At 40.7% G+C, this 23,756-nt stretch overlaps 2 protein-coding genes across 13 annotated transcripts in view; both read left to right on the top strand.

Moving 5' to 3' along the window:
• Positions 1 to 16,914, top strand: part of LOC121328663 (endothelin-converting enzyme 1-like) — a 34,431-nt gene extending 17,517 nt beyond the window's left edge. For all 4 annotated transcript variants that reach the window (XM_041273576.1, XM_041273578.1, XM_041273577.1 and 1 more), the window contains 17 exons: positions 1,671 to 1,812; positions 3,794 to 4,006; positions 5,182 to 5,306; positions 5,781 to 5,927; positions 6,384 to 6,449; positions 7,155 to 7,343; positions 9,710 to 9,852; positions 10,809 to 10,923; positions 11,012 to 11,122; positions 11,800 to 11,898; positions 12,312 to 12,389; positions 13,134 to 13,237; positions 14,441 to 14,551; positions 14,756 to 14,823; positions 15,263 to 15,453; positions 15,956 to 16,051; positions 16,459 to 16,914. In XM_041273576.1, the coding sequence (XP_041129510.1) occupies positions 1,671 to 1,812; positions 3,794 to 4,006; positions 5,182 to 5,306; positions 5,781 to 5,927; positions 6,384 to 6,449; positions 7,155 to 7,343; positions 9,710 to 9,852; positions 10,809 to 10,923; positions 11,012 to 11,122; positions 11,800 to 11,898; positions 12,312 to 12,389; positions 13,134 to 13,237; positions 14,441 to 14,551; positions 14,756 to 14,823; positions 15,263 to 15,453; positions 15,956 to 16,051; positions 16,459 to 16,635 (2,175 nt within the window). In that variant the 3' untranslated portion in view covers positions 16,636 to 16,914. The remainder of the gene's footprint in view (positions 1 to 1,670; positions 1,813 to 3,793; positions 4,007 to 5,181; positions 5,307 to 5,780; positions 5,928 to 6,383; positions 6,450 to 7,154; positions 7,344 to 9,709; positions 9,853 to 10,808; positions 10,924 to 11,011; positions 11,123 to 11,799; positions 11,899 to 12,311; positions 12,390 to 13,133; positions 13,238 to 14,440; positions 14,552 to 14,755; positions 14,824 to 15,262; positions 15,454 to 15,955; positions 16,052 to 16,458) is intronic.
• Positions 16,915 to 21,545: 4,631 nt separating this feature from the next.
• Positions 21,546 to 23,756, top strand: part of LOC121329189 (eukaryotic translation initiation factor 4 gamma 3-like) — a 59,927-nt gene continuing 57,716 nt past the window's right edge. For all 9 annotated transcript variants that reach the window (XM_041274626.1, XM_041274630.1, XM_041274629.1 and 6 more), the window contains exon 1: positions 21,546 to 22,136. In XM_041274626.1, coding sequence (XP_041130560.1) covers positions 21,976 to 22,136 — 161 coding nt within the window. In that variant the 5' untranslated portion in view covers positions 21,546 to 21,975. The remainder of the gene's footprint in view (positions 22,137 to 23,756) is intronic.

The raw sequence follows: 23,756 nt of genomic DNA, 5'->3' as shown, positions 1-23,756 counted from the left end.
TGCTTCCTCTAATGACTGGAATGCTTTGCAGCCAGTGACAGTCTAACTGAAAGTAAGGTACAGGATAATAATAACATTGCATGTGTGAGGCCTTCATGCCATAGTGAGGTGCACCACCTGCAATGGAATTAGTTGCCTGTAACCCTTTTACGTTTAGTTTTTACTGCCACTCACTTTGGTGCTCATCTGCTGTGCCATGGAAAGAACATTTGTCAAAACGAATTCCAAGCACACACCATTCAAGTATTAGGTGTCTGCTGATTTACTTGTATTTTTTTAGTTATTACCTTTTAAGAAGTTTGAAGTTGTTAGGTAAAAATGTAATTGAACAACACGTGTTAATTTCTCAACACAAAACAATGCGGCCCCTCGGTTTCCCTTGTTTACACAATTTATTGAGCATCAATTGAAAACAAATATGTAACTTGTATTTGTGTTTTTTACTTAATTTCCTTGGAACACGTCATCTCTGCAGTGAATTGCGTTATTGTAGTCCTAGGCAAGGTGTTTTCTCTGAGAAAGAAATACATATCCCAGTTTCCACAGTAGTAGCTGGCACATTTATGTGATGAATCAGTTGCCTTTGCTAGTTTTGCAACATATTTCCATTGCCAGTTTACAGCCCTTGCCAGTGCCCTGAATAAGAGCAAAACTTTCTTCTAATTGGCATTTAAAACACTGAATTCAGAAGTTGAGGAAGGGCGACTTTTCTTGTTTTTGAAATCCACACATTAATAAATAATTGTGTTTTTGATTTATTTAATACCTGCTGACAAATACTTCTTAAAGGTTATTACTGAGAAAATGGGATTATCAACACACACCTATGGATGTCATCTCAGAGAAAACATTGGGCGCAGTGGTAAAATAAAGATTTCTGGCTATCCACTGACAAATAGAGAGACTCAGAAGTTCCTGTTGACTACGCCACACACTCATTTACAGAGCAACAGCAATCCTGGGGCAATACCAGCAGTGATAGGGGAACAGTGACACACACAAGTGTACAAAAGCAAACAAGACTCTCCTCACTGACACACTCCCAAACGATCTGTTCAAGTGGGACTTAAATATCCCTAAACTAATCTCTGTCCCTTTTCAGACGATAAAACCGTGATCCTGGTTCCCCACACGGTGATCAGTGGCTTTGGTTTTTCTTTCTGTTGGTAACGGAGACTGATCGTGTCCTGGCTCTCAGAAGAACCCCAATGTCTCAGCTCCTCCCCTTTTATAATGTGACGCTCCACTGGGACACGCATACCTGCTGGTTAGGGATCTGCTGCTGACCAATGCCCAGCTGCAGTTCCTCACAACTCAATAGCTAGCACAGCTCAGGTAGAGCATCTGGCTCTCTCCTGCAAACGTACGCCTCCACCCGAGAAGCCAGCGAGAACCTGTGCCTGGTATAACAGGATTTCAGAAACGGCTTTTTCATAACACCTTTTTTTTATTTCCAGTCTCTGCGCTGTCAAATAAGTATATTTCCCCAGATAAAGGCAGAGTGCTTTTAAAGAGACCACAATTATTAAAATAAGATGCTGTTATAACCTTTATTTGTAACAGTAAATTTATGACAAGACCTCATTTAAAGACCGTAAAATGACAAGGCCTCGTGCACAAGGCACTGAAAATGTTATTGAACTTGATCCCCTGTCTGTCTGGGTGTCTAGGTAAGTTTTGGTGGCCCGAGCCGCAGTCGGAGATGCTGGTCAGACCGGACGCACGTTGAGAAGAAGCTGCTAGTAATCGTGGGAGTGCTGTCTGTCTGTCTGCTGTCCTGTATATTCGTTCTGGGCCTGCGCTACAGGAATGGTAAGTGACACTGGGCGTACTGTCTACATGCAGAACCACAAAAATATATTTACAGGAATCCAAACTTATCCGGCCTGGTTTTGGAACCAGTCCCTCTGAAACATTACACAATTGGTGACTGGGGAATGCACTAGCCGTTCTTGAGGTTCAAATACAGTCAGAAGTAAAATAAACCTGGTGGTCTCAATGAATGCCCCAATGGACAGTAGGCCTTATCACAAAACCACAACCCTGTTTGGCTTGCATTAAATAGGCTTTCACAAAACCAGATAAACCTTAAAGGCATGAACTGCCGAATGATTTCAGGTTTCTTGAGGTTCAAGTTTATGTAAAAATGTAGTCAGATGCTATCTGGGTAACTCAATCTGTAGTCCATGCCTATACAAGCCAGCTTTTTCATGTTTTTCTTTCCTCAGAATTCCACTTTCTTGTAGTTTAATGACAATACAAGACCGGTATGTTAAAGAAAGCTCACCAGATTCCTTGTTTGAAAGCAAAGCACCAGGGAGAAACGGGTTGTGGTGCTTTTCAAAGAGGAACCATTTTTCTTTCACCCTTGTACTCTCCTCACAGAAGCACACATTGATAAAACTTAAAAAAAAAAAAAAAAAAAAATTCTTACTTTCAAAGCATAGGAGTTCATGGAGACTAACTTCTTCCCTGACATTCAAAATGGCCGTTGGGACGAGTTCCCATTGTGTGCGTCATGTTTAAATGCTCGGTAGAATTCTAAACCTTCTAGTCAGGAATTTATGAATAGAACCCAACAAGGGAAAGCCATGGAATTCCAGGCTGGTTAAAGGATTTATTACCCAGGCTTTAGGGTCTAATGTGCAGCAAAGGGAGGTCCAGGTGTCTGGTAGGGTCCAAATACCTGTGTGTGGTAGCAGAGTAAATGGATTTAAATGATTTGCTATGCTGATGAGACAGAAGTCTAGTTTGTTTTAAAGTCTTGGCTGTATTACCCCTTTAACTTGGCTGGAGTCACCCCATGCGCCCCTAGTGGTCATACAGGTACCATTAGCATTAAAGAGTAAGTAGAGGGGTTCTGAAAAATATAGCGTCCCATGTTCCCACGTGTTGCTACAACTGTTTAAATAATGTATCTGTGATTTTTTTTTTTCACTGTTAACATCCTGACAACTTTTTACACTTACAACTTTAAAGTCTGTTTCAAAGCTCTTTACAATATGGGCACTCTAGTGCACTAATAGTGCAAAGATTATTGCTCACGTGTCAAACAGTGCACTAGAGCAGCACGTGGGGATGTATAACGCTATATTTTTCGGAACCCTGCTGCTTACTCTTTAACAATATCTGTAGCCATACCCTAGATTTCCTATAATAATCAGTAGTGCACACTTCTGTCACAAAGGCTGTTAGTTCAGCTTGGCTATCAGGCTGTGTATTCTCCACCGTCCTCTCGTGGTGTTTTCATAGCTTGGGTGGTATTGACATTGGCACAAGAGAATATCCCTACTAACTTTCCAGGGACTCGCATGTCCAGATTTGTGACGCCAAGCAATTCCGAAGAGGAAGCGCTCCCTTCTTTGGGAATGGTTTCCCCTTTTATTTCCACCTATAAACATCCAACATTTCAATATCCCAGACTCCCAGCGGAAAATCAGTAACCGCGAATGAGTCTCAATTGCAGTAGCACTAACAGAAGCCTAGCTGGCACTGTGTCAATCAAGCATGAGGCTTTGAAAAGAATGTTTACAATCTAACCGAAACCCATATTGAAATCCCCATGATGAAACTGGCTTGTACGGGATCATGTATGACCATACACTGCTGTAAACGTTGAATACCTATCAATCAGTAATGAAATCACTTGAGGAACCCTGTGCAATGATAGGTATTGAGAAAGACTAATTTAAATATTTGTCATTTAACTTTAAATGGAAAAGATTCATCTTAAACCCATGGACAGTACAGGGCAGCCTGTGATGCTGTCTCTCCCACCTCTCTCCTCCTCCAGCTCAACCCCAACTCTGCCTGTCTGAGTCCTGTATCAAGGTTGCTAGCTCTATCCTGGGCTCTCTGGACCGCACTGTGGACCCCTGCCAAGACTTTTACTCCTTTGCCTGCGGGGGCTGGGCGCAGGCCAACCCCCTGCCCGATGGCCACTCCCGCTGGGGCACCTTCAACAACCTGTGGGAGCACAACCAAGCCATCATAAAACACCTGCTCGGTGAGGGGAGGAACACGAGGGCAGCAGGGATCTCCGCTACAGAATCACTGCAGTAGCCTTCCCTTCTGTGGCCCTCAGGAGCCAGAGTAGTGGACAGGGCAGTGCATATCATTCTCCAAGCTTGTGTCTGTTGAACCTCCATCTCAATCCCTGCCTTGTTTTATAAGTGCTCTTCCGGTGATTGGCTCTTGGATCATGGAATGTGGAAAACACAAGCTTTGAATGAGAGTAATTGAAACTGCTTAGAAAATAAATATAATGGATGTTATATCAAACTGATGAAACAAAGGGAAGACAAATAATCTGAGATAGATAGGGTCTGGCAAGATATTAGACAGATTTATTATTGTTATTGATTGGGACTTGCTTAATTATGAGCAAAGTATAGTTTCAAATGAGAATATGACATAAAACATGTTCAAGGGAATCACTTGGAAATCTGAGTATCTGCACAGCGCTTGTATTCAACTCCATACTTTCAGGCGATTATAGCAAACAAACTAATTCCACAAATCCTGCCTGTTTCCTTCCATTAGCTACAGAAAACTTAAATGTGCAATGTTGAAAGAAACACATGTTATAACAGACACATATTATCATTTTAAAACATGTCTGGTGCTAAGTTTAAATAAAGTTCCCAGTTTTCTTGCCTTACCCTGAGAACATTTATTAGACTAACTTGGCCATTTCACGTCACCTAACCTCACCGGTGTCTCTTTGGTCAAAGCATGTTCAAGGCTGAAGGCACATTAGCCATTGGGAAATGACTAAGGAAGTGTAACAGTATCTGAAAGCACGGTTTGCAAACAGATTTATTTAACCTAGTGTAGTACCAGATATTATTTTTATTTTCAAATATGCATACTATAAAATGTGTTTCATTCAAAACTACCCAATTTGAGACCTATATAACACACATTTCAGTACCATAACTGATTTTTGGTATTAGTTTGTTAGCTGCATTCACTTTCATTATTAATTTACACATACAAAATGCTTACTGAGTGTCCTGCATTTATTATATTTGCCATTTCTACCAACTGGTAATTTCCACTAGAAATGATATCCTATATTTTGTATGGAATCTCCCGTTTTGACCCTTGAAATAAAACATGCATGTTACAAGGGACAGGCTCCAGAGCCAGGGTAAGAGTGTGCATCTCCTTCTCCGTCAGAGAACACCACCATGAACGGGACGAGCGAGGCAGAGCGCAAAGCACAGAGGTACTTCCAGTCCTGTATGAACGAGCAGAAGATAGAGGAGCTGGGAGCACAACCACTCAAAGACCTGATCAACCAGGTGAGTGTGCAGAGACCAGGTCCACAATGCACCCCTGCACCTCTGCACTCTACAGGACTGCTCTCAGATATCTGGGTCACTTGCAATATATCTTGTTTCTGAAAAAAAAAAAAACGTTGCCCATATTAAAAACTATAGTAAAGTGTATTAAGGCATAGCTAAGCATTGTAAAGCACAGATAGGAATGTGTGGTAAAGCAAATTAAGACATAGCAAAAAAATGGGGACATGGGGAAAAGCTTGGGAAAACTGCACATTTACCGTGGGAAGCTTTTATAAAGGATGCTCCAAGATTTGTTAGGTGATTTTAGCTGGACTTGCACTTAGATTCGCTATGTCAGAAAGAGTAGATTGAAAAGGTTCACATTACACCTGTCTCTGAAGTATTGTGTTCCACCCTGATGTAAATAAGTACCCCTGTAGTAAATCCGTTCGGTTAGGTGCTTTCTGATGGGCGTGCTTCTGTGCTTTTCAGACTGGGGGCTGGAATGTGACTGGTCGCTGGGATAAAGATAACTTCCAGGAGGTGCTGCGCATCGTCTCTGCGCAATACCGCACCTCGCCCTTCTTCTCTGTGTACGTCAGCACAGACGCCAAGAACTCCAACAGCAACGTCATCCAGGTGTGTATAGACCTTCCACTACCTTCCCCCGCACAGCTATATGTTAGGGTTCATTTCTTGCATGTTTCTTTATTTCAAGAAGCTACTTCTGAAAAGACTCCTAAAACTAAAGTGTTGTTAAAGAAATGACCACAAAGAGCTCTGGAAATGTGGCAACTGGGAGTTTGTAAAAGAAAAAATCTCTATATACAATCGGGCAGAATTTACAAATGCGCACCCCTAGTGGTAATTCACAAACCATCGCACTTTTATAGGAGTCTTTTCAGAAGCAGACTCAGTGGCTAAAAACAGACATGTAAATAACTCTAAGATAGAATCATATGAAGGCATTAAACAGGTGAGATGTTGCATGTTATGGAAATGAAGTTGATCCCTTTAAGGTGTATGTGTTCTTTAAATTGACCTCTGCAGTCATGCTTGTTTATTCCTCAGTAATCAGGGTCTTTTCTCTTTCAGGTAGACCAGTCGGGCCTGGGATTGCCCTCTAGAGATTACTACCTCAACAAGACTGTCAATGAGAAGGTAGGGGTGGAGGTCTTGCGGGTTCTTGCACATTGACCCAGATATTTCTGTAGATATTCCTATTCATTACAATGTGCTGAAGATCACATTTCCCTCTGCAAAAAACTAAAAAAGCATCTGTGACCCACTTTCTAATGGAATGTAATTGTGTTCTTATGAGCAATGCTTTTGGTGAGCAAAAAGACAACATGAATCAAAATGAATAAATGTAATATTCAAAATGTCCCAAACTGCTGTACTCAGATATCGTGTTTACAGTGAAAACCTGTCTAATCAGCCCCTCTTCCCAACCAAATCACTACTGAAATTAACAGCGGGAACCCCTCTGTAATTCAGAACCTCTCTATTCTGGAATCCTGCATAATCTCGTCTGTCTAAAATCAATACACATGGTCTAATCTGACTTTGAGTTCAAGAGCTTCTCTTCAGTTCTAGTTGTCTGTTGTATATATATGTACGCATGCATAGATAGGCATTACTGTTGTAGGTAAAGTTAACATTATCCAAAGTAAATGTTTACTAGCTCTTCTATAAAAACACTCGACAAAAAGAATATTAAAAAAAAAAGAAGCACTCAGAATGATTGCAAAAAAATCATAAGGGTCAGTAAATGACAAATTAAGAAAATGTCAGAAGAATGAAGAAAAGCTACTTGCTCTTTTAAAACAATGTGCAACGTCCTTTGTAAGACTGTGTTCCCGGCAGATACTGACGGCCTACCTGAACTTCATGGTGGAGCTGGGCGTGCTCCTGGGGGGAGAGGAGGCCTCGACACGGGAGCAGATGCAGCAGGTCCTGGACTTGGAGACAACCCTCGCCAACATCACCATTCCTCAGGAGGAGCGCAGAGATGAGGAGCTCATCTACCACAAAGTCAAGGCCAGAGAGCTGCAGGTGAGGCTGCCTTCCACCAGAGAATTAGGGGGAACGTGCCACACTGTCGGCCACAGTCTTACAATGTGCAATTTAAAGTGGGTCATCCAGTAAAAGCACGGCAGTGTGGGGTGCAGGTTGTCGTACAGTCAGGGAAGCGCAGGGGAGCGTCCTGGCTATGCGAAGTTACCGGTCTTCACTGGGAATTCCAGAGGGAGCGTCACATTGGCTCCCCCAGGTCAGGGAGACAAAAACCGGCAGGGGCTGTTTCTCCTACTCGAGCTACAGGGGACCCTACTGGCCAGACACCTGGTGAGACTGTTTTTGTTTTGATTCTTATTTGCCAGGCTTACTGTTTAAGTATTTAAATTGCTCCTCAAAAGACAAGGATGAATGTGGGGAGTTAGGGGAAGCATACTGGTGCAGTATTGTGCAATACTGACCTGCTTCCCCACCTCACTTCTTTTCTGAAGTATTTTTTGTTTGTCAAGGTAAGTATGGCAAATTAATATTGATCTGTGCTTAATCAGCGACAGAGAATGATATGGAACACACATGAAAGAAACATTAATTATACAAAGTATTCCTTTTAAGCCCCGGTGTTCTTGAAAAAAGCCATACTGTGTGTAGGTATCAGTCATAGTGTATTACGTGAACAGTTCTGTACTTCTTCCAATGTCTGTTCTTTGTTTAAACTTCACATCGAAATACTTACAGCTAAGGTTGCTTTTAGTGCAACACCTGTCACTGTTTATTTTCATTGCTGATGCCTGGGTTCTGTTTCCTCTGTTGCTTGGAGACGCTGCTTTTAGTTAAGTGAGTGGTACGGTAAGGGACTTGCCAGAGGTGTGTTGAAAGGGAGAGTCCCTGGCTTGACTGGGCAAAACTTCCTAACAGTGGCACTGGAACAGTTTTTATAGTGAAAAAAACAGTAACCCCTGTAAATGGAAGCCATGCATTCGTTTGCTATTCTGTTAAACATGTTAATAAAACACAGCCAGCATCAACACCTGTTTATCTATTAAAGTAAAACCAATCTTTAAACACACTCAGTGCTACAGCATTTACAACATGCTTACCATAAAACGTTTAGTGCAAACAAATTGAAAAGTAGCATATGCTGTTGTGAGCCACTTAAATACTGCAATTCAGAAATATTTACTTGTAAAAACAGGTTGAACAGTTGCATTGTATTTACAGCAGTCGTAGACAAGGACAGTCAGAAGCTCCGAAGGTTGACTTCCCGTCTGGATTCATGCTGATTAATGGGAATGGACATCTAGCTCGTCCGGAATGCCACTGTGCATGTGTGCTTTTAGTATTGCTCCACAAAGCAGCACCCAAGTTAGCTGCATTTGTGACAAGCTAATTTTAGCAGGTGGTGCCGCTGAGAATTTGCAAAAAAAAAAAAAAAAAAAAGTTGGACATTTTCGATAAGCCTTCTACTGTATACAAATTTCTAATGCATTCCAACTGCTAACTGACTCCTGAGATTGCAACCATGTTATTTAAGACATATCCCGCACCTTTTGTGACAGTCAGCGCGGTGTGGTCTATTATTGTTTGTGTTCAAACACAATGCTCATAAGATTGAACCTGCTAAGAGGCGATTCACTAATTTAGGACCTGCTTGGAATAAAGACTGGAATGGATCTCAAGGGCCAAAATTGAGTACCACTGAATAAGGTGTCAAACAAAAGGCTACCATGTGGGTTGATGGGTGATTTCATGTTTTTTATGGTACGGGGCCTGAACAAATGTTGTTTTTTAGGATTCTTATTAAAAAAATGGGGTCCCTTTATGCGCTGGTCATGTCTGTCTGTCTGTCTGTCTGTCTGTCTGTCTGTCTACCTGGTGGACAGGATTCAGTTGATAGACACAGTGGCGAATCTACAGATACCATTTTAATATTGTAAAACTGTAAAAACCTGTGATTTTAGTTATTAGTAAAACAAATATAATGTAAAGAGACTCCCCCACAGTTTTAGTTTTGTCAAAGTCTTCTTGTTTAAACATTGACAGTATTTAGATCTGTCACCCTGTACAACGAGGACCCGCTGCATGTGCGTGCACTCGTTCTGGCTTGCGTGCCCTGTCTGTATGACATCATTTAAAATCTGAGAACCTTAGAAATCGAATCCACTCACGGGAGAACAGCCTGAGGCAAATGGGCATCAGCTTAAAACAGTTCAGCTGCAGTGTAGTATAGTAAGTAAGAGCAGGTTTGTTTTTTCTGTGTCTGTGAATCAAATATCAAAGTTACAGCCCTGGTCTAGAGCTTGTGTCGGAGCAGTGTTGTGTGGAGTGGTCTATGGAACGGTCACGTGTTAAACGATTCTCTTATGCTCTGAACGGTAGTGAGCTGTGATTTCGTGTCTGTTTTCTAGGCTCTGGCCCCGGCAGTAGACTGGATGCCCTTCCTCTCGGCTGTGTTTGCCCCTGTGCAGCTGAACGATTCGGAGCCGGTGGTCGTTTACGCACCAGAGTACCTGCAGAGAGTCTCGGATCTCATCAACACCACCGACAAGAGGTGGGGGGGGGCACGCTGTGCCAGCTGTACAGGAGTTAGGACCATTGTCTTACTCCTGTTGGCATCATTGTGCTTCATTTTGAACTATCCCTTATTTAGTGGCGTTGAGCCCATTCATTTAAGTTAAAGCTCCCAGTTTAAGGCACATGTTCTATGAAAAGTAAATATTATTTAGGAAACAGATTTAATTTCAGAATGGGTTATGGCATCATATTTTGACATGCAAGGAAATTGTTTTGGGAAAACAATACAATAAAAATGCGTTTAAGTAGGATTGTTGGTTTAAATGTTAAACACCGTCAAAAACGTGCAGGCCAAGTATCGCTCTCAGCCTTAGTGTTTACTAGCAGCTGGATTGGGGTCAATTCCTGGTTTTCAATTCCAATTCCTATTGCAGTTCCTTCGAAGGAATTGGAATGGATATTTTAGAGACATGTAAATTGTTGTGATTGTTCAACTGCTTTCATTTAAAGCCTGTTGAATTGGTTCAAATTGACAGTGACTTCAATATGATTACTTTTGTTGCCACTGTGAGAAGCTCATTTTAACAGAATACTGCGAATTGAAATTCTGATCAATGATGTGTTGGAATTGATTAAAAGGACCCCCAACCCTGCAAAATTGTAAGTGTTCATTTTAGGCCTATTTTATTTCATATTCTTCACAGTCTTTTCCATATACAAGTAAATGCTGTGCGCATACAGTATTGCACACAAATACGTGCTGCAGTCAATTATAAAAGGTGATGGCTTATTATATTATCAGGGCTGTTCTGTTCAGTTACAAACTTTCCCAATATGTTAATTTAAACCTTTAGAAAATCAACCGGAAATTAACACCTCTATATTGAAGAGCCTATTTAGCTCATTTTTCAGTGGCATTTTTCACTGGCTGCCTCTGTCTCCTCAGTCCGCTCTCAGCGTTCACCCTTCCTGTTACTGTCCTGCCCTCCCTAGCATCCTCAATAACTACATGATCCTGAATGTTGTGCGCAAGACTGCCTCCAGCCTGGACCACAGATTTCAGGACGCAGAGGAGAAGTTTCTTGAGGTCATGTATGGGATGAAGAAGGTGAGAGGGAGGTGGATGACATGTAAGCCCTGTTTGCTGTGACAGCAGTGCTGTGCATTAACCCTGACCCTCCTCATGTGTGTTTCAGAGCTGCACCCCCCGGTGGAAGCTGTGTGTTAGTGACACGGACAGCGCCCTGGGATTCGCACTGGGAGCCATGTTTGTGAAGGCCACCTTCGCAGAAGACAGCAAGAAGATTGTAAGTGTTCCTCATACCTGTCCCTTTCAGAGAATCATTGACATTGACCAGTCTCACATTTCTAACCACTGGGCCACACTGCCTCCCAGTCCATCATCTCTAAGCACCTCCCAGGCCATTTTCTCTAACCACTATGCCACCCTGCCTCCCAGCTTCTCGGCTCTAACCAGTAGTTCACACAGCCTCCCAGACCTTCTGTTATTACCACTAGGTCACACAGTATCCATGTCCATAAGCTGTAACTATTGGGTAATGCTGCCATCCAGACCTGCCACCCTAACAACTTGGCCACCCTACCTCCCAGTTCCAGCAGTTACCAGGCAACCACATTGCTGCCCAATCTCTCAAGTGAATGTGTTTTGGCTGTGGTGCCATATACCACACTTGTTAATCATGGTACATGATGGCCAAATATACAATTGTTAATAATGGTACATGATGGCCAAATCAAGCCATGTTATAAGAACCATGAAAAAAACATGCTGTACCAGGGTTTAACAAGATCCAGATATATGGGTGAGCCACGCTTCCTTCCAGTCCCTCAAACACTAGTGTAGTTTGGACGCAATGTGACAGAATGTTAAGTAAGATCAGTCACAAGGGAGTGGTAGTAAAACAGAGTAGGGAATGGTAAATCACTGTGCTTTAATCTACCAACAACCAATTCTCAACACCAGGCTGAAGAGATGATTACTCAAATTAAAACAGCCTTCGAAGACAGTCTGCAGTACGTGGGCTGGATGGATGTGGAGACCAGGAAAGCTGCTAAGGAAAAGGTATGATACTGTTTATCAAAGCCTCACCGAATATTTAAAGAACACCTGCTGTCTAAAACTCCTGTTCCCAGTGTGCACTGCAGTCACGGCAACTATAATGCTATTGTAAAGAAGCCTATTCATCAGGGAAGACCACCATTGCATAGCAGTTTGATCCATTCCTGGTTTTTACTAGGATTAATAAGACACACCTGAGCTTGTTAACTGTGTATGTTTGTAACTGAAGCGAGGCTAAATATGAAGGAGTATACATATGTATCATTAGCACTAAATTTAAATGCTTTCTTTGTGCTGTTGTCAACCTTGTTTACAGCTCAACACTGCCACCTTATGTTGCTGAAGTGCAACTGCACAAAAAAGGGTGACTGGAATTCTCTTTTCTACACCTAAATCTCTCAAATTGTCTTTGATAGGCCGATGCAATCTACAATATGATTGGGTACCCCAAATTCATCATGGATTCCAAGGAGCTGGATAAAGTGTTTAATGACGTAAGTAAAACAAAGGGATCTGTTAGTTACTGGAAGACGATAGCAGTGGTATTGGAAAATTATCCCAAAGATATATCTATATATATATATATATATATATATCCTTATAATTTCTATTAGCACTATGGAAAACTAAATTACCAGAAAAATAGAAAAAGGTAGAAAGCTTGCATTTAAACACAGAAGAGGTGTTGAAGCATCAACAGCACCGACGAGAGGTAGGGGGTGCTGTGACAGTGTACAGGAGTTAGGACCATGTTCTTACTCTTATTTGCATCATTGGGCCTGATTTCAAACTATTCCTTATGACGATGAGCCCATTTTAAAATACTATGTACATTGAATGGGAACTCAAAGAACTTGGTCTGGCATTCCTTACAACTGTGTTTTTTACACATGCAATAATAACTTTGGTACATAAAAGGTGTACTCATACACACTACAGTGTTCTGCATGCCATGTTATGCTATTTATAGCCTAATCATTTCAATGCTGAATTTCGTTACATGTAAATCTATATGCTTTAATTTCCCAAAATGATACTTGGATGGTAGAAATCAGTTGTATGACTGTTGAGATGATACTATCAGTCCCCACTGACACCCCGTGTGGTGATAATAAGGTGAGCATGACCGGGAGTGATATTAAGGAGGTTTGACTGGAGTAAACGGCCAGGGCTAGTTTGTTTTGTATCGGTTCAGTCCATTTCTTTTGAATTCTCTGTTTCCTCCCTTTCCACTCCAGTACACAGTGGTGTCAGAGCTTTACTTCCAGAACGTGATGCAGTACTACAACTTCTCTGCGCGGGTGACTGCTGACCAGCTGAGGAAAGCGCCCAACCGTGAACAGTGAGTAGAGCAGTGTGCCTGTGGGCATAGACAAGGGACCGGGTTCAAATCCAGCCAAGAGGCTGCTTTTCAATTCAGAACAGATCGCTCTAGGTAGGGGGGTGCTGATACTTGTGCTCCTGATTTCCTTTAAGAAGTATTTATCAGCAGGTATTAAATATGTCCATTCATTAACACGTTGATTGCAAAACAGGAAAAGCCGTCCTTCACTCACCTTTACAACCGAGTACCAATCAGTGCAATTAACTTCTGCACTGAGTGTTTCAAAAGCCGATTGCAAGTGCATTTTCCTGTCACCGGGGGCACGATATTTTTACTGCCGTACCGATTCGTCAGCTTACGGTCTCAGGACGGCACTAAAAATATCAGCGCCATGGATGAGAGGAAAACTTGATTGGTACTGAATTGTAAAAGTGAGGGTAGGACAGCTTTTCTTGTTTTGCAATCAACACATTAATGAATGGATTTATTTAATACCTGCTGATTTTAAATACTTCTTAAAGGTGAGTACAGGTATCAGGACACCCCTATCTCTAGGCTACCATTATCACATACTAGCTGAAATATGGCAGGGATCTTTATGCACATTAGAATTCATATACAGGGCATTATGCATCCCCTTTAAAAGCAATAACAAACACAGATTTGAATGGTCTGTTTGCACAATGAAAGGTATGGGGGGGGGGGGGCATGGTGTGTTGCTAGGTAGAGTTGCAGTACATGGAAAGCTTGGACATATGGTGCTAAACACTACAGTACAAAGTTTGATTTTATTGTATGCTGCCACTAAAAATCATCACATTAAAATAAAGATAACAGCTAAATATAAAACATTATCATTTGAGTGCTTTTTATTAGTGTAAAACTGCATTAAAGTGCAGCAGGCCTTTTTAAAAATGTAATGGTTATCACTATGAAGAGACAACTTTGAAAAGTTGGCAACAGATTTCGAAAGGCTTTCATTCCATTCTGCCACTAGTGGACGAAAGAAGTGCTACATTGTTCTGTGTAGGATTTCTTTCTGATCTACTTCTTGCTTTCACTTCAGTTGTATTCAACTCTTTTCTAAAACTGTCCAGCATACAAGCCAAGTGCTTAGCTAGAGTAAACATGCCCTCCCATTACATAAGCACCTGCCTGCAGTTATATAATAATGGGGAAGTGGTCCTAACTCTTATCGTCTTTGACCTTTCACCCCAACAGGTGGAGTATGACCCCTGCAACGGTCAACGCCTACTACTCCCCCACCAAGAATGAGATGGTCTTCCCTGCCGGGATCCTGCAAGCCCCCTTCTACACCAGGACTTGGCCCAAGTAAGACACCCTTTCCTGCTACCCACCCCAGCCCTACCTGAGCCTCTTTCTCTCCCTCATCTTCTCCCTGCCCCCTTCTAGTTCCTATAAGACCCCTTCTTCTGTCCTATATAACCAGTGACATGGAGCTCGTTCTCCCAAACATTACCATTTAAACTTCAGGGGGGGGGGGTTTGTTTGTTTTTTTGTTTTTTTAACTTGCAGGGCGCTCAATTTTGGTGGGATCGGAGTTGTCATGGGGCACGAACTGACCCACGCTTTTGATGATCAAGGTACAAATTTTTTTTTTTGGAATTGAATTTTTATACTGAAAGTAAATTAATTAATTCACTATATTATATAAAATCAGGAAAAGGAAAAATATCCTGAAATAAACGTCTGTCCCAATTAAACGAGAGGCAGTTGAGACGACCTTAGTTTTTTTGTTAACGTGTCAGTTTCCCATATATTCTGATTACCAATAAAATATTTCCAGCAAATTACATTTTGTTTTGCTAAATCTTACTTAAAAAGAAGATTATTCCGAACCATGCAAGCGGGCATTTGAAGAGGATCTAACATTGAAGAGCTGAGTCATCTCTACATGTAATAAGCAGAACATGTACTTTATACACATTTTCATAGCTTTGTTGTCTCCTTTGTGGTACTGACAGCATTCCTGTGGCTCTTCTTGTTTTAAAAGTGTTTATCTTTATTGTGTGTTGGTGGCAGGCCGCGAGTATGACAAGGAGGGGAACCTGCGACCCTGGTGGAACAACGCGTCCATCGAGGCTTTCAAGAAGCAGACAGAGTGCATGGTGGAGCAGTACGGGAACTACAGCATCAACCGCGAGGCTATGAACGGAAAGCACACCCTGGGAGAGAACATTGCCGACAACGGGGGGCTCAAGGCTGCCTACAAGGTATCTGTGTGATACTCTGAGTAGAAGAGGGGGTTTTAAAAGCAGTTAGTACAGGAACAACCAGATGCCTAGGCATGGATATAGTGTTGAGTGCAGGGCACCTGCTGGTATATACAGCACTGCCACCTGCTGGACACTTTTATATACTCCCAAGTCCAGATTTAAAAAAAAAAAAAACAGATTGATATTGTGGGAGGAGGATTGACTTGACACTAAAACAAAGAAAAAGTATCCTAGTGTACTGTAGAGCTGGCAGTGCAGAGCCTCACATGGTTTTCTAGAATGTGGATTCCCATTAAAGTAGATTCCACAGCAGCACTGAAATGTAACAGTGTGGAAAATGGGCACACCCTAAGAGAGCTTCTTAACCACAATGCAACCCCCCCCCCCCCCCAAAAAAAAAATAAAACAGGCTTTTAGAGCTTTTAACCTCCTCTGTATGAACTTGATACTGGAGCAACAGAACTGGGAACCATACACAAGCGTTTTTTCCTACCCTCAGGCCTATGAGAGCTGGACCAGGAAGCATGGGGAGGAAGAGGAGCTTCCATCGCTGGGGTTGACCAATCAGCAGCTGTTCTTTGTTGGTTTTGCACAGGTGGGTGGGTCTTAACTGGAGAGACTTCTTCATTTATCTGGATCTAGAAATCACATAAATACAGCTCTAGCTTCTAACTGGGGAAGAACTTGCATTTGTTTCCATTTTCAGCCACTGTTATTTTGTATCCCTTAATAGATAATTGTTCCGTTGTCAAACATATGGAAAATATTTTGATTCGCCACATAATTGTCAGATTATTCCTTTAAAATGTATGTATTTGAAGATCTTGCTGGGTTGTGGTTTTTAATTCCTTTACAACATTCTTCCATCGTCCATCTGTGCACTGCATTGAAACGCGTTGACGTAACATTTTAAATAAGTACCAGGTTCTGCAGCTGATGTACAGTATGTGTGGTCTAGATTCAGTGCTGACCTGTTGATTTCTCCCTGTCCCGTTGCTGTAGGTGTGGTGCTCCGTTCGTACTCCAGAAAGTTCCCACGAGGGCATGATAACGGACCCCCACAGCCCGTCGCGTTTCCGAGTCATTGGCACAGTGTCTAATTCTCAGGAATTCTCTAAGCACTTCCACTGTCCAGCTGGCTCACCCATGAACCCTGCCAGGAAGTGTGAGCTCTGGTGAGCCTACCCTCACCCCTCACCTCCTCCCACTCCACTCTCCTCTTCCTGGACCAGCACAGAAAGCCACGGGCTGGATTCCATACAAGGAGGCGTTGGATCCTTGCCTTTCCAGGACTGCAGACAATCTTCAGAACCACTATGACCTTATCCGTTCAGGTGTCATTCGGCAGTTTTTTCAATAGCCAAAATAATATATATATATTTTTTTTGAACTATGTTAACATTTTTGACAAACCAATTCTCTAAATGAAAAAGAGAAGAAAAAAAAAACCACTGGATACTGCGACAGAAAAATTATTTTGTTTGTTTGTTTTTTAAAGAAAAGTATTTATTTTCTGGCATTTTATTATCCATGGATTCTTAATTGTGTTACCAACCCCATCTTGGAATTCTTTGTTGTGTCTTCATAAGCCAGGCTGACAAGTATGATTTCTGTAAGTACCATGAAGGTGTCGCTGACAATACTGGAGAGATCATACATACAGCAGCTGGTAATAGTTGAAAACCTGGCCATAGATCCATGCATATTTCAACAGGATAGCTAGGGCAAGTTTCTGTAAGATGGGAATTTGCCATGCGTATATTCGCAGAAATAAGCTGGTCTGTATCCACATTCTTATTTTTTCCCATGATTTACCAATCCTATGAAGGCCCATTTCTGCAGTTGTGCTCACTTTAACGGTTACTGCTTTGCATCCATTTTTGCCATGTGACCTCTATCTTTAAACAATATAATCTTTCATAATTATAAAATCTCAGTAGTTAAAATATGGTGCTCACATAAAGAAATGGATGCAGAGTAGAAAAATGTACCTTAAAATAAGCAAGATTGACAACGATAAACTCAGTATAAATGTAAAAATTAAGAAAGTGGTCTTAGACACACTTGTGTCTTAAAATATACCTTATGGTAGTTACATTCAATGTGAAACAACTTCTATACTAAGTATTTCATTTTTGTCTGACACTGTTATGCAAAATTCCCATCGTGTAAACCCTTGTCCTTTTCGGGCTTGTTTACATTTTAGCCAGGAAAAAAATTATTTTCAGAAAATCTAAATTAATTTAAAAAAAAAAAAAATTAAAAAAACAGATGAATGAGGGGAGTCTATTCTGGTGCCTTATCAACAATGTCTTAATCAAAAAAAAAAAAAAAAAAAAAAAAAAACTCTCCACATTCTCTCTGCTTTATGAATTGTATATTTTCCTAAAATGCTTTTTTCTAGCTAAAAGTTCATTCACTTAGTAATAAAAATAAACTAACTCATCAATAAAGTACAGTGTTGGTTTCACAAACCCTGGCTCCTTAGGTAAGGTGGTCTCAGATCACTGCTAATCAAGGTCTGTGAAACCAGCTGTTACAATCAAAATGTTTATCATTTTAAAATGTCAAACTATTCAAACGTTGTTAGTCTTGTTATTTAACAGTTGTGAGAATTTGCAGTCATTATTTTATTAAGTGATGCCAAAACAACTGGCTCATATAGCCAAGTGTCAGGACTTACTTATTCAGAGGTCTTTCAAGATGAGGAGCTCCTGGAGAGCTGAACACAGTGTGCCCCCTAGCGTTATATGTGGAGTACTGTCTTGGTAATGCAAGCTGTGGTGAAGGCTGTTATTTTTAACAAGAGGTCTTTACACTACAATGCTAATAGATGTATTAAGACAATGGTCATATGACTCTGCAATGATTCTGAGTAGACACCATAGCAACCAGTTGTTACTTGTGGCTACCACGCTGCCTGCTGTGCACTGAAGTAACCTGAAAAGTGATTGAGCTGAAAATAGAAAGCATGATGGGTATGTCAAGAGGAAAGGATATGGATTCTTTGATAAACACAATTTTTTTTTTTTTTTCTTTTATGGTGCACACTTAGTTTTTTTTTTTATTTAAGCGTTGTTATATCAAACTTAACTGAAACAGAAGACCGTCCTAACTTTTTTTTTTTTTCTGAAATGAAATATAACTCTGAGATGTTTTTTTTTTTTCTGTTCTGGTGTGTACTAATGTGGTTTTGAGTAAATAAGCAAAGTGTACAGTGAGCTTTTATATGACTCAAAACAGCTTTTAAGACTGCATAGGTCTCCATTGAGAGAGGAAAAAAAACAGCATTCATATCAGTTTCATTTCCTGTTTTGAATACAAAGCAAAGCAAATTCACAACTTTAAATCGAGCCTCCTACCTTGTGATGTTATGGGTTAGTTTGGTTTGAGGAAACCGTACACTGTGGTAGCAATCTAGTATCATATCAAAAAGCGTTTTCTCAATTTTTAATTTATATATATATATTATATATATATATATATATATATATATATATATATATATATATATCTATTCTCTTGAAAAATAAATATTTTCCATTCAAAGTGGACAGCTGTACATTGGTATTATACTTATTTTTTTTCTGATGCCAGTTTTAATGTTGTTTAGTCAAACAAGATATTTACCTGCATGTGTTACTTCTGATTTTACTTCTCTTTTTGAGGTCTCACTTAGTGACCTGGACCTGTCAAGCTATGACCTCTCGCCCATTAAACAATTCAAATTACGCAAAATATCCAACGCTGAAATAAACGTCTTAAACTCAGTGGCAAACGTTTCCATTACAAGTCTTTCTCAATGTCTTTAGTTAATTTATTGAGTTCCCATTGTCTAGTAAAATTCCCAGCTCTTTTGCAGTGTGTGGGATCGCCATTTGGCACCCTATTACAGTTACACACAATCCAGTGCTTTTCTCCCAGTGTTTGTCTCTTTGACACAAGCAGCATTCCCAATGCACTCCAAAAGCCAGTCATTTTACTAGGTGACTCACTCAGGACTTTGAGGTTGATTTTGATTCTTTCCAGGATTTCAAAGCATTTTACAATCCCGGGGAATCCACCTGGACAGTAATGTAGAGGAAATGCCAGGAATACCCATAGACAGGTGATTCCTCAGCGCTGTAAAATGGTCTAACAGAATCCAGATGTGGACTGGTAGGGTATAATATGATCAAATTAATTTAGATTTAGTCACAGTTTTGGAAAGGATAGACCTGGTTGGGAAAATTAAGAAAAACATGTGGTGTTTAAAAGATAGATCTTCTGTCTATATTTTTGTGTTATTTCTAAACATAGAAGATGCAAAGTGTTTTTTATATAAGCTGCACTCAGTAATCTCTCGGTAGTGGGAAACACAGCACAAGTTGAACGTTTCAGGGCTGGACAGTTTTTGAGTGATTTTTGCGTTTCCTCTGTTTTCAAGACGTTTGAGAAACCACTTGGCCAAGATGCTTTCTTCATTTCCCAGGAAAGATGAATGCAAAACTTGTATAGCTCACAGCACGAACAGCCCCATGTTCAGATATAAAAGAGAAGAGTGTTGTTCGGAAATTATGTGCTACTGAACTTGAGTGTACCTACTTCTGCACTTCAGCTCTTGTGTTTACAGCTTTCGCTTTCTGATGTGATGATGAATTATGTCTGTGAACACTAAACTCTGATTTATTGCTTATTTTTGGGAATGATGCATTTTGTTGCTGACATTTGTGTTCATTTTGCTGCTTTTTTTTGTTGTCTACTGGATGCAGAAAAAGATTATACTTTTTGTTTTACCACTTTATTGTTTGTGTGTATATATTTGCATATTGTGTATGTGTACCCTCCAGATATTAATACTGCCAACAAAAAGAATTGCATTAAAATAAGTATTCCATTCTGCAAGATGTATTAAGATTCTTATTGCAAAATGCAATGTGCTACATTTTTGTTTAACTGTGTCAAATATAATCTTTCCACTGTGCTGTAATGATATATGTGTGTGTGTGTGTGTGTTTTTACTTACAAACTATATTGATTTACATCTTTAAACTCAGCTTTCTAATATAAACGAATTTCGTCTAAGTTTTCAAACTCTGGTAAGGCTTGGGACTGAAATCAAGCTGTTTTCGTTGATCTTAAGTTCTGCACGGAATTCATTGCGCACGTTTACAAAACGTCACAAAGTGAAAGGTGGTCGTATCAAATTGTAATAAAGAAACACCAAATGCATGTTTTAAATAAGGTTTTGATATTGAACATTATGCCATTTAAAGTTACGGTATGTGATAAACTAGTAACACTACAGTAAGGCTGCTAAAGGATAGATTTGATTTGATTACCCTAGTGTGTGTTAATGAAAAACAGCCCCTACTGCAACAGTACTGCAGTGCCAGATCAACCAAGGACACGCACTACAGCAGACCCGCGACAGCCATTGTACAATCCGCAAAACAAAACCTTGATGTGAGATCACTGTTTGGTGATTATAAAAAAAACTGAACTTTGTCATTATCAGCAGATGACTGTACACCCCATTCGTTAATGGGTTCTTAATTCAAGTTGCAAATGATATCATTTTAAATGAACCAATGTTGTTGTTTTGTTTTATTGATTCGAAATGTAATTGTAATAATTTAGGTCAAATTGTCCAAAATTTTCATCAGGAACCATTGGCTCAGAACATCCTTTCCCAAAGCAAAAGTCTGCACTGTATTTAGAAATAGAGCTGTAGTACACAAAAGGGACATTAGATGTCGCTACTAACCTGAATTTTAGTTCAGTGCTGAAGAGGGCAATTTAGGACACAAGTTAACAGAGTCCCAGACTTCCTGTTAGTTCCTTTTATCACACCTGCTTTCTTTTAGCTGTACAGACATAAAATGAATTGTACCTTTTTTTAAATAAATAAAAACATGTTTAACTTTTTTTTTTATACCGCCATTTAGTTTATTCCATTAATTTATAGTTTCGTTTTCCAAACCCAACTATTTCTGAATATTTACGACTATGATTGAAAAAAAAAAAACGGTCGAGTCGAGCTGTTCCGAAGATGCCCGAGCGAAACGTCACGCCCTTCGTCTAGATTTCCCGAGTATTTCCGGATTTGGCCGACGTTTTCCGAACCGTCCGTTCCTCGGACTGCTGGAGGCGGCCGCTGCGCCATGTTGAGCAAAATCTCCCTTCTGACTGAAAAAGGACTTTTTAAATAACAGTTATTGAATAAGCAATAAGTAACAGAAGAAGGTAAAACCGCCGCCATCCCTCTAGCAAGCAGAACCGAACCGGAATCGAGGAATCCCCGGCTGGGGAGGGGGAGACAGCCCCCCCCCACCCCCTCTGTCCCCATGAAGAAAAAATCCCAATAAACCGACTCTTTCAATAAAAAAGCAACATCTTTTTTTACTATCCCGGCTCAACTCCGGGATCAAGAGACTGGTCCAGGGGATCTACCGCTATACAGATTTTTTATATGTATTATATTTTTACACACGTCTATTCATATTTATTATAATTTGTTCTTCTGTTGACATTTTTGCAATGAGTTTGCCGCCGAGAGCGGTACCAAAATCAGCTGCTGCCGCTGGAAGTGGACCCGGAACCGGGCTGTCTCCGCCGAGCCAGCTGCGGGCTCTTCCGACCTCTGTGCCGGTACCGGGAGCACCGGCCGCCCCACAGCCGCCAGCCGCGCCGCCGCCGCAGTATCCTTCATAAGAAAGAGTCTCTCTCTTCCACTGTGGCCGGGGAAAACGTGGGGTTTTGGGGGGGCGACTGCAAATGTACTCCGCTACGCAGGAAACCTTCCTTTCAGAAAGGGATCTCCGCGTTTTTATTGTTTTGTTCTGACAGTGGGGGGCTAGGGTAAGTGGCCTTTCTTAATGCTCCTTTTCCCTTTAAAAAAAAAAAACAATAATAATAACAGCATTGTTTGAGGGACTTGACAGCGTCGGTTTGACTTGCGATTTGAGTTCTCGTTTTCGCAAGACAATAGATTTCATAAGCACTCAGATTCGGAACATGCAGACGGGGGTGTCTAAATATTTAGTGCATTTTGCGCTTTTACGCGGGGCCTGTCCTGTCAGTGTGTGTTATTTAAAATGTACGTTTTGCTGCAGCTGTAATGTTAAGGGCCCTGATAGCGTTTTGCATTGAAGTGTGAAGATGTGCCCTCATATACGATTATAATATTCTTAAGGACTATATTATGGATGAAAATCATATTTCGAGTTGGAAGGACTCGAGAAATTGTATTTACATTTTAATATGTACAGTCTGTACACATTATATGGGTAATTACCTATAAAATAAATATTTACTTAAACAAATGCATGTTTACATCGGTCTACAGCAGGTGCTACGCCACAATGATGTTGTTCGTTCAGTTGTGATTTGAAAATAACCACTGTTAAAGACAGATACCTTGTTTATTAAGTAAATATTTGAATTTAATAGGAATTACGTTAGTCATGGGTTTGAGAGTGCTGAGATGAGAGTTACTCAGACGGGGGCTCACAGGAGTGGCCTAGTGGTTGGAGCTGAGGACACGAAAAAAAAGTTATTATAAAATCTCCGATCTCACCCTCACTTGCAATATTTTGGGAGAAGTTATACTTTTCCACTGGACATAATGCTTACTATTACTTTGTTTATCATTGGCTTGTGTTGACGTGTAATTACATGGTGCACGGTATATTGAATTAGCGGTAGCAACAGAGGTGACCTACTTTGACATCTATGCACTCAATGAACCCACGGCGGGAACCCTTCATTGACCACTTTCTCTGACCTCTGTGAGCCCAGATACAAACGTGAGAAAAAACAAAAATGCAGAAAAAAACATTCTCCTGCTCTCTAGAATGAGGGATTAATATGCTTGATTCTGTATAACAATAATTGTCAGAAATACTTGAATAGCATTTTGGACACGCTTTGATGAACCAGGAATTGTTCATTCTATAAATACCTTGAGTACTGAGGGATGAAGATGTGTTTGTGAGCACATTGAAGCAGCAGGCTATATGAGTGTTTTTCTGTCAAAGCGAATCGCAGCACACACTATAGGGGCTTGAAGGAGCATCCACTTCAATGGTTCCTTGGAAAATGGTCTTAATTATCCACTGTGCAGGAAGGCATAGCTGTATGAAGCATAGAAACCAACTTCATACTTCATCTATTACCACCATCTTCCAAAGATCCCAGACCTGAATTCATCCCAAGTTTAAATAACTAAGATAAGCTCCTCTGTTTTCGACAGGGGGTCCCATCATTTTATACAAAGCTGTCAGTAGTAAGCGTTGTGTGCAGCAAAAGATATATGGTGT

This window comes from Polyodon spathula, chromosome 16, assembly GCF_017654505.1.
Source record: "Polyodon spathula isolate WHYD16114869_AA chromosome 16, ASM1765450v1, whole genome shotgun sequence".
Lineage (NCBI taxonomy): Eukaryota > Metazoa > Chordata > Actinopteri > Acipenseriformes > Polyodontidae > Polyodon > Polyodon spathula.
Note: the sequence above shows the minus strand (reverse complement) of the source record. Positions and strands in the feature narration are given on the sequence as shown.